The 15,802-nt window shown below is 44.1% G+C and overlaps 1 protein-coding gene across 1 annotated transcript; it reads left to right on the plus strand.

Moving 5' to 3' along the window:
* The first annotated feature begins 843 nt into the window (after positions 1 to 843).
* Positions 844 to 15,235, plus strand: calm1a (calmodulin 1a). Its single transcript, XM_046333242.1, has 6 exons — positions 844 to 974; positions 7,038 to 7,068; positions 10,836 to 10,979; positions 13,035 to 13,141; positions 13,346 to 13,481; positions 14,066 to 15,235. Exons 1-6 carry the CDS (start codon positions 972 to 974, stop codon positions 14,092 to 14,094), a joined length of 450 nt encoding a protein of 149 aa, XP_046189198.1. The 5' UTR covers positions 844 to 971; the 3' UTR covers positions 14,095 to 15,235.
* The last annotated feature ends 567 nt before the right edge of the window (positions 15,236 to 15,802 follow it).

Here is a 15,802-nt window from a genome sequence, read left to right on the forward strand (position 1 = left end):
AATGCTCCTTGTAGGACACATCATGACCCTCTATACTCCTCTGTAAACTGGCCATCTCTGTGTACCCACCGCAAGACCCACTGGTTGATGCATATTAATAAAACCCACTTAGGCCTCACTCCCCCCTATCTGAGATATCTACTGCAGCCCTCATCCTCATCCTCCACATTCAACACCCGTTCTGACAGTCACATTCTGTTAAAGGTCCCCAAAGCACACACATCTCTGGGTCGCTCGTCTTTTCAGTTCACTGCAGCTAGCGACTGGAACGAGCTGCAAAAAAACACTCAAACTGGACAGTTTTATCTCAATCTCTTCATTCAAAGTCTCAATCATGGACACACTTACTGACAGTTGTGGCTGCTTTGTGTGATGTATTGTTGTTTCTACCTTTGTTCCCTTTGTGCTGTTGTCTGTGCCCAAAAATGTGTGTACCTTGTTTTGTGTTGCTACCATGTTGTTGTCATATTGTGTTGCTTTCATGCTGTGTTGTCATGTGTCATGCTATGTTGCTGTCTTTAGGTATCTCTTTGTGTAGTGTTTTGTTGTTTCTCTTGTCTTTGATGTGTGTTTTGTCCTATTTTTCCACTTAATAGCTTTTTAAACATTTTTAATCCCACCCTCCTTCCCCGCAGGAAGCTTTTTGCCTTTTGGTAGGCCGTCATTGTTAATAAGAATGTGTTCTTAACTGACTTGCGTAGTTAAATAAAGGTTTTTTAAAAATATACAAATAACAACTCTGTCAGGCAAGTTTTCTGAGAAGGGAGGGAGGGAGTGATATATGCTGCCTGTCCTGCAGTGGGAAAATGCGGAAGTGAGTGAGAAGGGTTTTCAGCGGCGGAGGAATACACCAAGCTATATAGACAGAGATCGCGAGAGATACACACCTTCAACCCATCAGTAGAGGTCCCGGGAACTGGTCAATCTCGTAGTCTAGTTTTAGAAAACTAACACATTCAGCGCCGACAGACATGGTGAGTATTATATCATATGCTGCGTTGGAAATATTATTTTTAATTCAATATAATTTCAAGCAAGCAATGGTAAGGTTTCCTCGTTGCATGAATGCATGCTTTTCCTGCAGAGGAAGATTCGCGTGAACCGTTGAGTGACGGTCGGAGTGGTCGTGCGTCGACGCTAGCTTGTCAGGTTTTTGGGTGTTACATTATTGATTATAGGATCCTTCCTACAATTCCTATGCATTGCGGATTGTGTTTTTGATGGAGCGATATTTAAGACGAATGATAACTGAAAAGTATATTTTTGTCTGATGATGATCGAGGCAATTACTTAATGTCAGCGAGCCAGACCTGACTCCATGCGCCCGTGAAACAGTAGCATTTTACGATTTTAATGTTTAACAAAACCCGTGTACTGATCCGGTAATGGAACGTGTTAAGATTCTGTAACATAATAATATGGAATGTGGACTATCCAATTATGATCGATATAAAGCTGAACAACCATTGAGATTTTTATATTTTCCACATGCACAAGCGGACCTCTCAATGCAGCGAACAAATATCTGATGCGGTTCGAGGGAGCAGTGCTTACGATCTACCGCTTTACCTATCGTACACCCGCCCCCATAAAATCACTGTAATTCAGAATTATATACAATGTTCTAGGAATTTGACAAGATATTGCGTTTGCCACTATGAACCAGCAGTTCACCTTATCGTGTATCATTTTTACTATGATCAGTCTTTTTCAGGTTCTATTACTGTTGTATGATGTAGAATGCATCGTTTCATTTATCTTTCTGCCTCAGGAGACAGAGTGAAACTCCATCTAAAGAATTAAAGTCTACGTCTTTGCAATATTAACGGAGTTTGATACATGCTATCAGTCACTTTTTTTCTATGGTAATTACAAATAATTGATAGACTTATACGATTTCTAAACACCAATGGCTTCAATTTGATCAAAAATGTCATCTGTGACATTCTTGTATACTATTTGTCAGGCCGAAAGTGATATGGTACTCTTGGAATAACTGTAGCTGCCCTATCTCTGACATGACCGTGCATGTTTGATTTATGCCTTGGTCTTACCACTTTTTATACACAGATCTACATTGTTCCATATCATGTTGTTTTTCAGTTAGTAATTACCATTGTCACAGGAGGTTCAACCTCCAAGATACTTTTCTATCGCCTGTCTCCATGGGAGGGATTGGGTTGTATAGCAGCGGGAGAACAGCGTTAACCTGATTCTCAAAGTAAGTCATGTTCTTGTGCTCAATGCACACATTGTTTCTCCAAAAGCATGGAAGTACTGTCTCCACCAATGTGGGGATTACAAAGCTATGGATTGTAAGTCTCTGAATCTGTGTGTCCACTGTTTCGGCCCTCGCTCGAATGTTTGATTGGTTGAGGTGGACAATCGTAAGAAGGAATCTTTTTAGATGTGTGTTGCTGTGCTGTGAAAGCGTGTACTAAAAGGTTTGTCGACTCCACTCCCCTGCTCTCGTCTGTAGTAATGCCTCAGTAGACGGGTGGGTCCTCTGCTCTCTGCTGTAGTTGTGGGGACATTGACCCTGCCCCGCTCTAAATCAAATCACATTTTCAAATGTATTGGTCACGCCACAGGATCCTGCTGTGTGCCCTAACAAGGAAATGAACATGCTAGAAGACAGCCCCAGTGTATTGAGCTGATCTGCTCTATCAGAGTTAGTGTGGTGACTCCATGTAGAAAAGGCCATTGCACTGTCTGATTGGATTCTTGTTATTCTCGCTTTACTGGCATGGAATGGCCACAACCTAAATGCAGGGTGCCTGACAGCCTTGGCAGTGCCAGGGGGGGGGGGGTGCTCTTCTGTCTAGGGCTACCATTCTGTAACAATAAGTTACAAATTCAACAATAAGCAGCATAACCAATTGATATCGATGTGCTGAATATTGCTGCAAGAGATTTATGTGCGAGGTTGGGTGGAGGCTATGAATCTATAGACTGACTAGGCACTATCACTGCACGTGATGTTACATGCTCATATGTAGGGGTAGTGTCTGATTAACTCCATCCCTCTGCTGTAGCTATATGTTGGCGTCTGGTGCAAAGCATCACTTCTCATTTCTGAGATGTTGTACATTGTCCCTGTTCTAATAAACTTAAATACAAGTGGAGCTCCAGTCATGTGAGCAGACAGACACAGATGGGACATAGCAGTGACAGGAAGCCCTCACTCCCAATCTTCTGTGTGTCACTACATTACCACCACCACATGGCCCTCAGGGACCACTTGTCGACGTGAAAGTGGCTATGCCATGCTGTAGCAGCTATGGTGTTTTTATGTCTCTGGGCCAGGATGGGATAGCTGCAGCTATGGTGTTTTTAGGTCTCTGGGCCAGGATAGGATAGCTGCAACTATGGTGTTTTTAGCTGCAACTATGGTGTTTTTAGGTCTCTGGGCCAGGATAGGATAGCTGCAGCTATGGTGTTTTTAGGTCTCTGGGCAAGGATTGGATAGCTGCAGCAAGCAGTGCTCTCTCATACCTAGGTTGTGCATTTCTTGCAAATCCAGGCCAGATTTCTGGCAGCCATTTGTGTTGGGGGTGTCTGTTGGGGTCTCGTTCCCTACCCGAGGGGCCAGAGCGAGGGAGGTCCTGGCTGGGGTTCAGCAGTGTTTCATTCTATAGGCTGGGGTTACAGTGGCCTGGCCCTGAGGATCCAGTAGGGTGAGGAGCAGGAGGAGGACCTCCCTTCTGGGCACACTGCCAGAGAATGCTGCTGCTGCCAATGCTCAAGGAACCCAACAGAGGGAGCCACGGACAAGAAAAAAGGACAGTACAGGACCGGGAAAGAGTGTACAAACAGAGGGGTGTAGGTAACACCAGAGAAACAAACATGCAAGCAAAGACAAACCGATAATGCCAAAAGTAAAGGCCTACAGGTTCAGGGAGAGCGAAAGAGGCTAAGGGCCTAAGGATGGTTCAGAGAAAAACAGTCATTGTATAGTCTAGCCCTAAATTAAAGCCTATGTATCACAGTGCGGTACGTTGTTTCCACTAGGATTTTCTTCAACAATAAAGGGGGGATGCGGCGGATGGGTTCGTCTTGTGGCAGACAGCCGTCAGCTTAAGCATCTAGCCTCTCTGACCCTGGATGCTGTGGCTCTGTCTGTCCAGCTAGCCTGGCAGGGGACCCTAAGCATCATGTGACCAGGCCCTCACGGAAATTATCCTTCAGACCCCCTCGTTGGTTTTTGTAACTGTATCACTGCGCTGACAGTCCGGATTGTGGTCGGCGGGGTGGCGAAAAGCAAAACACGATACATTAACCCCAGTGCTTCTGTTGAAACGTCCCATGTGTAAGTTAGGATTCCCAAAGATATCCAGTACAGACAGCAGCCCCAATGTTAGGCTGCCGCTACAGTACAGGGGAGGTAGCCAGTCAGTCACATCACTCCATCACTGCAACCGTACCTCAGGCTTCAGGTCAGGTAAACCCTGCTTCTTTATCAGTCTAGTCCTCCCCTCTGTCTGGTGCGTAGTTCAGCCAGCTGAGCCCCACTCCCCGAGACTTGACACAGCTCCCCACGGCTAGCAGCCAGAGACCTGACCTGCACAGCTCCAGTCATCCAGACAGGCAGGCTGAGGAGCCAGAGGAGAACCATGTTGCCCAAGAAGGCACCCTGCTACCAGGACGATGACCTGGTTTCTCTGTCCATGTTATATGCGCTTCTAGACCAGCAGCAGTTCTTCTATAAAGAGTTGATTGAACAGCAGGAGAGGAACTACAAGTCCTTCCTGCAGATGCTGGTGGACTCTACCAATAGTCCCATCGATAGCGTGGTCAAAGACGTACAGGACATGAAGAATGGCTTGCAGATCACCAAGACCGAGCTGGGGGACATCAGGCGCCAGGGCAACATAAACACCAAACGTGCGGAGTGCCTGGCCGAGGGGCTGGTGATGGTGCAAGAGGCCATGGATGTCGTCCCCTCCAAGGCCGGGGGGTCCAATGGGAAGCCCAAGAAGGGTAATCTACTTCTGGACTGCAAGCCAGAAACGAGGATAGCAGATACCTGGCAGGACCAGCCTAAGGCAAAGAGGCTGGTAGCCGACCTGCATTTTGACGAGTTTCAGGTCCCAACGCTCTGCTGTGCCTTCTGAGTGATGGGGAAGCTGAAATTGGTTGAATACTGTATGAGTGATCTGATGGGGTAGCTGCTGTGGTGTGCTCCGGTTACTGTATGAGTGATCTGATGGGGTAGCTGCTGTGGTGTGCTCCGGTTACTGTATGAGTGATCTGATGTGGTAGCTGCTGTGGTGTGCTCCAGTTACTGTATGAGTGATCTGATGGGGTAGCTGCTGTGGTGTGCTCCGGTTACTGTATGAGTGATCTGATGTGGTGTGCTCCAGTTACTGTATGAGTGATCTGATGTGGTAGCTGCTGTGGTGTGCTCTGGTTACTGTATGAGTGATCTGATGTGGTAGCTGCTGTGGTGTGCTCCGGTTACTGTATGAGTGATCTGATGGGGTAGCTGCTGTGGTGTGCTCCAGTTACTGTATGAGTGGTGGTGGGAATGGAGATAGTAGAACAGGCTCTCATTTTGGGCGGTTCTCTTTAGTAGACGTGTAGAGTGAGAGCAGATTTTGTGGGGAACATGGCTGGTTGGGTGTGAAGTGTTCTCTAAATGTGACTACCACTGTCTTTACTGTCCTCGTGCATTGTGTGTGTTTACTGTAGGCATATATTAAATTAAAGTGGGAAATGTGTCCTGCATACCTCCGTAGAGGGAGGTGTTTCATCCCAATGTGATCATTGTATTCATATCTCGTCAGCAGATGAGCTGTGTTGCTGAAATGTAAATATGAGATCCACTGTGTGATGACTCGTAGAGAACAACCGATAATATCGGCACGGACGGTTTCCCCATTATAGCGCGAGCGGACTGTTCTCATAAAACTCCTGCAAGTAGGCCTATCTGGAGGCGAAACAAATCACACCTGTTTAGGCGAAGTGCTGGCTGGCGGAGTAGAACACCTGTTTAGGCGAGGTGCTGGCTGGCGGAGTAGAACACCTGTTTAGGCGAGGTGCTGGCTGGCGGAGTAGAACACCTGTTTAGGCAAGGTGCTGGCTGGCGGAGTAGAACACCTGTTTAGGCGAGGTGCTGGCTGGCGGAGTAGAACACCTGTTTAGGCGAGGTGCTGGCTAGGGGAGTAGAACACCTGTTTAGGCGAGGTGCTGGCTAGGGGAGTAGAACACCTGTTTAGGCGAGGTGCTGGCTAGCGGAGTAGAACACTTGAAAAAGAAAAGGAGAGCCGCACACTCTAGGAGCTCAGAAGCAATAATTTAATAACCAACATTTCAACCGACAAGCTGTCTTCATCAGGGTATAATGTTCAGTAGGCCTAACATGGACCCAAATGAAAGTGAATCAGATTGTTTGTCATGTGTAGCCCCAAAGACCACTGGAATCAGCCAAAACAAGCTCAATAACTCCATGCATGCATACACTCCCATTGAATATGAATTCACCTGACCTATCTTGATTTACTCAGTTTATCAAGAGATTTACCATTTTAGATAGATGCCCGTTAACTTGTTAAAAATAAAGTCAAATGCATTGTATAGTTTTATAATTTATTTGTTATTGCATAAATGGTTGTCTCTGGAAAAAGTTATTGTAAAATCTTTATTTATTATCGGCATAAAGTATTGTCCCTTGACCTCCTTGGTCGTTTTCTAGGGATGAGCAGAGCGGCAGAGGAGCCAATCAACGTGCATGTTAAACTGCTGGGCAATGATTGGCCTGGCCTCTCCTCCATGGTATTGTAACTTAACAGCACAGACTGACAGGGTGTCTTCATCACCAGGTTACTGTATTCTCTGCTCTGCCTTAGCTGGATCGTTACCTTGGCTACATAACATCTGATCTCTTGCTCAGAGATCACTGGCTAATATCTGCTGCTCAGAGGTGGGCTAGGATGGAAAGGGAAGAAATTGGGCAGTTTTCTGTAGTGCTGCTTGTGTTCAGAGTCGTTATCCAAAATACAATGCCATTTATCTTTTTTTTTCTCCTCTGTCCTCAGGCTGACCAACTAACAGAGGAGCAGATTGCCGGTAAGCAGTTCAGCACACACACTTGAGCTGTGAATGAATATTTAATGTGAGTGAGGCATGTCTGCTAACTCCTGACCACTGAAAACATGACATTAGCATAGTCACTAACGGCTACACAAAGTGGTAGACCAACACGCACACACAGAGGGACATTCCTGTGCTGTTGCCTCTTCAAAAGGTTGAAGGAATATACAAATCACTTATGCAGTTTGTTCATGTCGTCTGGTAATAAGTTAATTTCCTACAGAGTTGAATACATTGTTGAATTGCGTTTTAATGTCTGGATTTCGTGATTCCAGCCGCGTTCTCAACACAGATTTTATACGGCCCTAATAATGGGCAGATGCCTCCCCAATGGCAGACTGAGACTTAGCAGACATACCTGTTGTTGACAATACTTTTATCCGCTCACCTTTACAATGAACAAATGTAATCTTTTCAAGTCTTTCCATAGCCCAGGAGGTCATGCTTAGGTGTGATTACTGGTTGAAACCTTAACTTAATTAAGTAGCCTACACTCAAAGTAATTTCTTTATAGAACCAAAAAGGGTTCTGTTTTTTTAATCTATGGAACCCCTAAAAGTGTATATACATGGAACCCGATGGGTTCTTCTTGACTGAACCAAAATTGGAATACAGAACCCTGTATGGTGAAATTTAGGAATTATGGCTACTACTTATAAATAGTATTCATTTTAGCTAAGAATATAATAAACCATTTTTAATAATGGACAAAAGACCAGCATAATTGAGATTTTGTTATTATATGCAAACATACTTTGGAAATATGCACTGGTAGCCAGGGAGGCGTCTCTTTGTTTGAACGGTTGTCCACGTCAGTCTCGGTACCAACTCTAGCTGACTCCTTTATTGAACAGCACGATGTGCTGGGAAGAAGAAAAAAGTAGCAAAACATGAGTTAATCTACCAAAATTGAGACAAAATGCTCTGCAGACTTATCCTTTTTCTGATGTAGATTAGAAGAACAATTGACATGCAGTTGTCAGCAGCAGCAGACGAGCAGAACATGGTGTGTTAAGTCATGTCATGATTAACTAGGCTATTGAATCACCAAGACTTATTATAAATCATTTAGATACATACCTCTTCTCAGTCAGCCCACATCACCTGCATTCATCAAGGGTCAGCAGCAGTCTTCAAATGGCTTCATGACAGTCCCCTCATTTGACTTCATACTGAAATACAGTAAAATTTAGCTAATTACAATGTCAGGCTAGGTCTGTAGCTCTATTTGGCATATTCCATTATGTTTATTTGTAAGCATTGGCTGGCTAGCTTGTAAAGTGGCTAATACAAGTAGCCTAGCTTCTTCCTGTCTGGCTAGATGGCTAGCTTACATACGATAGCTAGCTTACATACGGTGCTCAAATTCTAATAACTTAGTTATCTAGCTATAGCTTATGTGACTTTAGCTTCATATATTTGAATGAAATCATCAACTTTGCTTAACTTTTTAATAAATGTAAAAAATAATGTGCTTATTTGTAAGCTACACTACATGACTGAAAGAATGCGGACACCTGCTCATCAAGAATCTAATTCCAATATCATAGGCATTGATATGGAGTTGCCCCCCCCCCCCCCCCCTTGCTGCTATAACAGCCTCCACTCTTCTAGGAAGGCATTCCAGTAGATGTTGGGGACTTGCTTCCATTCATCCACAAGGCCTGGCTCCTCGCAGTCGGCGTTCCAATTCATCCCAAGGGTGTTTGGTGGGGTTGAGGTCAATGCTTTGTGCAGGCCACTCAAGTTCTTTCACACTGATCTTGACAAACCATCTCTGTATGGACCTGCTTTGTGCATGGGGGCATTGTCATGCTGAAATGAGAAAGGGCCTTCCCCATACTGTTGCCATGAAGTTGAAAGCACATAATTGTCTAGAATGTGGACACTCCTTCAAATTAGTGGATGTGGCCATTTCAGCCTCACCTGTTGCTGACAGGTGTAGACAATTGATTTCACAGCCATGCAATGTCCATAGAAAAAAACATTGGCATTAGAATCGCCTTACTGAAGAGCTCTGTTTGTCAAATTTTGAAAAAATGTCTAAAATCCTGATTTTGCTTTGTCATTATGGGGTATTGTGTGTAGATTGATGGAATAAAACTATTTCATCCATTTTAGAATCTGGCTGTAACCTAACAAAATGCGAAAAAGGGATGTGGTCTGAATACTTTCCGAATGCACTGTATAACCTCAAGGAACCCTTTTTTTCAAAGATGTTAGATAAGATAAGTCTAATCAAAATGTATTGGTCACATGCGCCAAAATACAATGGGTATGCTTGCTTACAAGCCCTTAACCAACAATGCAGTTTAAAGTAACATGATTAAAGCGCAGCAGTAAAATAAAAATAGCGAGGCTATATTCAGGAGGTACAGGGGCACTGTTTAGTCAAGGTAATTGAGATAATATGTACATGTAGGTAGCATTAAAGTGACTGCATAGATGATAAACAGAGTAGCAGCAGCATAAAAGAGGGGGCCAGGCAATGCAAATAGTCTGGGTAGCCATTTGCTTAGTTGGCTTATGGCTGTTAAGAAGTCTTTTGGACCTAGACTTGGCGCTCTGATACCACTTGCTGTGCGGTAGCAGAGAACTAAGGTGTCTGGAGTCTTTGACAATTATTTGGGCCTTCCTCTGACACCGCATGGTATAAAGGTCCTGGGTGGCAGGGAGCTCAGCCCCAGTGATGTATGGATGCCAAGTAGTTGCCATACCAAGTTTTGATGCCGTACCCACTACCCTCTGTAGTGCTACGCGGTCGGAGGCTGAGCAGTTGCCATACCAGGCAGTGGTGCAACCAGTTAGGATGCTCTCGATGGTGCAGCTGTAGAACCTTTTGAGGATCTGGGGACTCATGCCAAGTCTTTTCAGTCTCCTGAAGGGGAATAGGTTGTCGTGCCCTCTTCACGACTGTCTTGGTGTGTTTGGACCATGATAGTTTGTTGGTGATGTGGACACCAAGGAACTTGAAGCTCTCAACTTGCTCCGCTACAGCTCCGTCTGAGAATGGGGTGTGCTCAGTCCTCCTTTTCCTGTAGTCCACAATCATCTCCTTTGTCTTGATCACATCGAGGGAGAGGTTGTTGTCCTGGCACCACACAGTCAGGTCTCTGACCTCCCTATAAGTTGTCTCGTCGGTGATCAGACCTACCACTGTTGTGTCATCGGCAAACTTAATGATGGTGTTGCAGTCGTGCCTGGCTGTGCAGTCATGAGTGAACAGGGAGTAGAGGGGACTGAGCACGCACCCCTGAGGGATCCTCGTGTTGAGGATCAGGGTGGCGGATGTGTTGTTACCTACCCTTACCACCGGGGGTGGCCCGACAGGAAGTCCAGGATCCAGTAGCAGAGGGAAGTGTTTAGTCCCAGGGTCCTTAGCTTAGTGATGTGCTTTGAGGGCACTATGGTGTTGAACGCTGAGCTGTAGTCAATGAATAGCATTCTCACGTAGGTGTTCCTTTTGTCCAGGTGGGAAAGGGCAGTGTGGAGTGCAATAAAGATTGCATCATCTGTGGATCTTTTGGGGCGGTATGCAAATTGGAGTGGGTCTAGGGTTTCTGGGATAATGATGTTAATGTGAGCAATGACCAGCCTTTCAAAGCTCTTCAATGGCTATAGACATGAGTGCTACGGGTCGGTGACTAATTGTCTAATTAAGTTTTTACTGTAGCTCAGATGTGTTTTTTTTTTTTTTTTTTTTCTTGTTTTAATTTTGGACGCACAAATCTTATTTTCTGCAGAGTTCAAGGAGGCATTCTCCTTGTTCGATAAGGACGGCGATGGCACCATCACAACCAAAGAGCTGGGCACTGTGATGAGGTCGCTGGGACAGAACCCCACAGAAGCTGAGCTGCAGGACATGATCAACGAGGTCGATGCTGATGGTGAGTTCAGCCTGCTGGGGTCCAACCGTGTAGGGTGAAGTTGCCCTAGATGCTGATCTTGGTTCAATTGATCATTTTAACCTATAATGGTTAGGATTGGGGGAGGGGAAGCTGATCTTAAGTCTGTAGCTATGGGGAAACTTCACCCTGGAGTGTGTCCAACTAGGGTTGTAGTTCCAGGTTTTCCAGAAATCCTAGGTGGTGGATTCCTGGAATTGGGTGAGAATCCTTCAACTGGGATTTCTGGAGAAGCTGAGAATGTAAGTAAGGAGTGGCAGAAGTACTACTCTATTTCCTTGGGCTGTGTGTGTGTTGGTTCAGTCACTGTAGTTAACAGCATGTAGTCCTAAAAACAACGTAACCTCTGGTTCGTTCAGCCATTCCTATGGTGAAAGAATAGGGTTTTGGGATAAACGCTGAAAATAAGGTCTGAGGTAAACACAGGCTTAGAACTTATTTGTTTTGTTCTGAGATAATATCAGTCAACATGACCTTTTTATGAATAATGAGACCTTTTTATGGGATTTTTAAAAATTATATATATCTTTCATAATTCACTAAATTACGTTAGCCAATGAAGATTATCTCATTGATCAAATTTGATAAGTTCTCCTAAACCTGTGATTTAACACACACTTTATTTTCGCAGTGTATCCAAAAACTAAACTTTCCCATAGGTTTTATCCAATGAAACATGGTGGAGTTGGTGCATACAAAAAGTCACCATTACTATTGCTCTCTATACTAATCTCCCTTCTGGAAGTCAATCTGATGGTGATGAGTAGTGATTCTTATTGACCAGTTATTGATAGAGTTCTTGATGCGTTCATCCATGTCCTAACTTGTGTTAGTGCTTGGACTGGAGGTGTTCTCATTGAACACCATGTCTTCTCTCTGATTGCCTGTCACTATCTAGGTCAGGCAGACCGAGCGACTGGCTGCAACAAAGCCAGTTAAATAACCGCAGTAGGTAACAATGGCCTAGTGAAATCCATGACATAATCCGCTCTGCTCTGCTGGGCTGTACATTCTCTGAGGCCCCACGGCCCAGGGAAATAGTTCACATCAGCTGTGGTAGACCCTGCCTACACACAAACAGTAGCAGTCCAGTTATTCACACACTGAGGAAGGTGAAACAGCCAGTCTGTGCATTATACGGCCCTATATAAGTAATGTAATAGTCAGACACACACACACACACACACTAAGGACATGCAGAGTGGAGAACAGATGTGCATTGATTCACTGGGGAACTGTATGTCAGCCATGTACCACCAGGGGAGGGGACAGCTGTGTGCTGGGGAGAACAGTCTTCCCCAGGAATCACACATGATCACACACTTAAACAGCTGAGGGCTGCTGGGATTTTTCAGCCATTTAAATACTTGGGCCTAATTTTTTTGTTTTGGGGCCGCTTAAGTCGAAACAATGTAGGGTAGAGAAACGTTTCAATGTAAACGGCTAAACCCAGATATAAAGTATGTAGAAAAGATAATGGACTTATAGTTTTTTATAATCTAACCTTTGAGAAGTAAATCGCTTAAGTAAAATCTAGAATCAGTAAGAATTTGAAACATTTCAAAAACTATTACTTAAAGTATTGATTTTTGTTTGAGAAAAATAACACTGCATTAGCCATGGCAAAATGCATAGAATTGCAGGAAATGTGGTTAAACATGGCTAAATGTCTCTACACTACCAAAATGGGGGGCCTCAAATGTTCTCTCAAATTTGGCCGCGCTGACTGTGCCCATTGGCATGCCCCCTGCCACACCCACCACCTAAGTCCCTTTTTGATCAATAAAAAAAACCTTCCTAAGCCCCCTTTTTTTTCATCCAGACAAATCCCTCGACTGTACCTCCTATTACACTGTTGTCATAGTCTACCGTACACAGCCCACTCTAGACAACGCATGGCCTGTTGCAACTGGGGTTTTAATCCCAGATAACGAACTATCAATTCTGCCTATCCACTTCTACTGGTCTCCCCCTTTCCAACGGTCTACAAAAAGCAAGCCAAACCCTCTCTCTCCACTTCCTCTCTCCATCTCCCAGGCAATGGAACCATTGACTTCCCAGAGTTCCTTACAATGATGGCCAGGAAAATGAAGGACACAGACAGCGAGGAGGAGATTCGTGAGGCGTTCCGGGTATTCGACAAGGTAAGAATTGTTTGTTTGCCTGATTTTTATTTATTCACCTCATGTATACATTGCCTTTGTTTGTCAAGCAGTATATGGTCAGTGATATCCTGTATGGTTGCTCTTACTGCATACATAAATGACATTGGTATGTTAAAGTGCCTTTGTAAAAGGCAGGTGTGTTTACTGTGAGGTCACACACTCCTCACATCGTCTCCCCTGCAGGATGGGAATGGTTACATCAGTGCAGCAGAGCTCCGTCATGTCATGACAAACCTGGGAGAGAAGTTAACAGACGAGGAGGTCGATGAGATGATCAGAGAAGCCGACATCGACGGAGACGGACAGGTCAACTATGAAGGTAAGAAGAGGACCATGGAACTTTTCTCTCTCCCGATCTTGTTCTGCTGTGAGGGAGTGTACAGTAGTTCTCAGCAGTGTCCCTATGGGGGGCCTTGAGTCAGGACAGCTGTCACCCACTCAGTCAACTTCACCATGCTACTGTACAGTAGAGCCAGTCTTTTGTGTCTACTGCTCCCTGCATCCCTTCTCTACAGCTCTAATCCACCTCTTCTTTCATCACTTTGTACTGCCTGATCCCCCTCTTCACTCTCTACCACTCTCATCCCCCTCTTTACACTCTACCACTCTCATCCCCCTCTTCTCTCATCCCTTTCTACCATCATGAGCCCCCTGTTCTTTCTTATATAATTGGTCCATCTCTCTGTAATGGGATGTTGGACTTATGTAAACAGTCTCCTATGACGCTGACCGATAACAGTTTAATTTGTTTTATGAGCTGTATGTCTTGATTTGTCTGTGACGGACATGTTTTATTTAATTATGTCTGGATCTGTGAAGTGTAATTGCTGGTTTGATCAGTGGTTGGTTGGTTTCTGTTTGTTCTCATGTCTATTTTGTTTTTGCTTTGCTCTTTGTCCACAGAATTTGTACAAATGATGACAGCAAAATGAAGCTCTCCTACCCTTCTCCTGGCCTCCTTAGAAGACAAAAAAAAATCAGTCACATGTTTTACTTACCTCTTGCAAAAATCATACTGTTTCTGTATAGAAAACATAACTGAATGTTGAAAAATGACGAATCTGTCCACATAAAATAAGTTAAAAAATTAAGCAAAAATAAATTATCTGCATGTACTGGTTAGTGGTCCTGTCCCCAAAGATGAGTTTAGACATCAGTAATAAGATAAAATAATACCTGTAAACAAAATGTCAACAACTAAAGAAAGCACTTGGTGAACTGCCTATTGGTTCCAGTTGCTAGTGGTAATGTTTGGGCTGACCATTTTATATATTTTTCTGTTCTTCATGCATGCAGCTTGAGACTGGTGCCGCAGTCTGGCCAATGGGCTCTCTCTGATTCCACAGCGGTACCATGGGTACCGTTGGTGGGTTTTGGTGCAGTCTATATTGAGAGACGAGCTCACGAGATGGGGATGGGGAGTCCTACTAAACCACCGGAGGTTGGTGCACCTTAATTGGGGAGGATGGGCTTGTGATAATGGCTGGACCGGGATGTGTGGAATGGTATCAAATGGCTCAAACGCATGGTTTCCATGGTTTCCATGTCTTTGATGCCATTCCATTCATTCTATTCCAGCCATTATGGTCTGTCCTCTCCTCAGCAGCCTCCACTGTACTAGACTCGCATAGAGATGGAATTAATGGGACCTTTTGCAGTTTGCTTAATTCATTACAAAAATTAATATTTTTAAGATGAACATTTACAAAATAAATACATTTAGAACTATGTTTGGCATGTTGGGAATATTTGGAGTTCTGTTTCCTTGTTGTGCGTGAAACTTTGGGTAGGATTCAAGGGTGGGAGGTGGGCTGGAGATCTTTTTACCTGCTAGGGGAAGTCTTTGTTTGTTTTGGCAGGGGAATGCGGATGTACCGTCAATGTTTCTACCTTCTGTTTCTTGACTCTGACCATGGTTGCGTGTGGGTTGAGTGACCTACAGCGCATCATAGGGTCTTCAACACCAGAGTCTTCTCTAGACTGTCCATCTTGAGTTCAGTTTACCTTCATTCCAAGTTGTACATGCTAGTCTTTGATTATAATTTTTTTTTCAATAAAATACCATGAACTTAACCTTAACTCTCCCACCCTTTCCTTTGTGTGCTTTGTGCATGCACATCTGTTGGTTGCGACACTGAGTGATCTTGTATTACATTAGAATAGGACAGGTTTGATAACTCAAATGTCTCTCCTTGAAGATTCTGTCCTTTTTAACTTATTAACCTCAGTCTTAAACCATGTGTGGAATTGTTTTAAGATTGCCAAATGATCCCTGGTATGACAATTTAATTTGGAATTTTAGGACCATTTTGATATAAAGCTAAAATATTGAATTTGGCCATTTCTACTATAGCCCATAGAAACTCATTGAATAACAGATTCTTAAATGTCAGAAATGTATCAAGGTTTTGAGGTGTCTGGCCTATATCTAGGCGATCTAAGAAAGCTCAGGAATAATTTTTTTGGACACCTATTTAACCATTATTTTTGTTGGGACAAACCTACCTCCATTCTGTTTGTTTTGTATCGGTTACCTTCAGGTGAGTCCCATGACACTTGTGGGGGTCGAAGAGCAAAACTGAGTGGGGTGATACTAGTTTGTAGCCCAAACGATTCGGATGCTACAGACAGTTGGTACAA

The sequence above is a fragment of the Oncorhynchus gorbuscha genome, unplaced genomic scaffold (assembly GCF_021184085.1).
Source record: "Oncorhynchus gorbuscha isolate QuinsamMale2020 ecotype Even-year unplaced genomic scaffold, OgorEven_v1.0 Un_scaffold_362:::fragment_2:::debris, whole genome shotgun sequence".
In the NCBI taxonomy this organism is placed as follows: Eukaryota; Metazoa; Chordata; class Actinopteri; order Salmoniformes; family Salmonidae; genus Oncorhynchus; species Oncorhynchus gorbuscha.

Bases quoted from the DNA above. Each gene is read 5' to 3' on its own strand.
- calm1a (XM_046333242.1), top strand. The intron at 7,069-10,835 runs GTAAGCAGTTCA...TATTTTCTGCAG, and splicing joins AACAGAGGAGCAGATTGCCG to AGTTCAAGGAGGCATTCTCC. The intron at 10,980-13,034 runs GTGAGTTCAGCC...TCCATCTCCCAG, and splicing joins CAACGAGGTCGATGCTGATG to GCAATGGAACCATTGACTTC.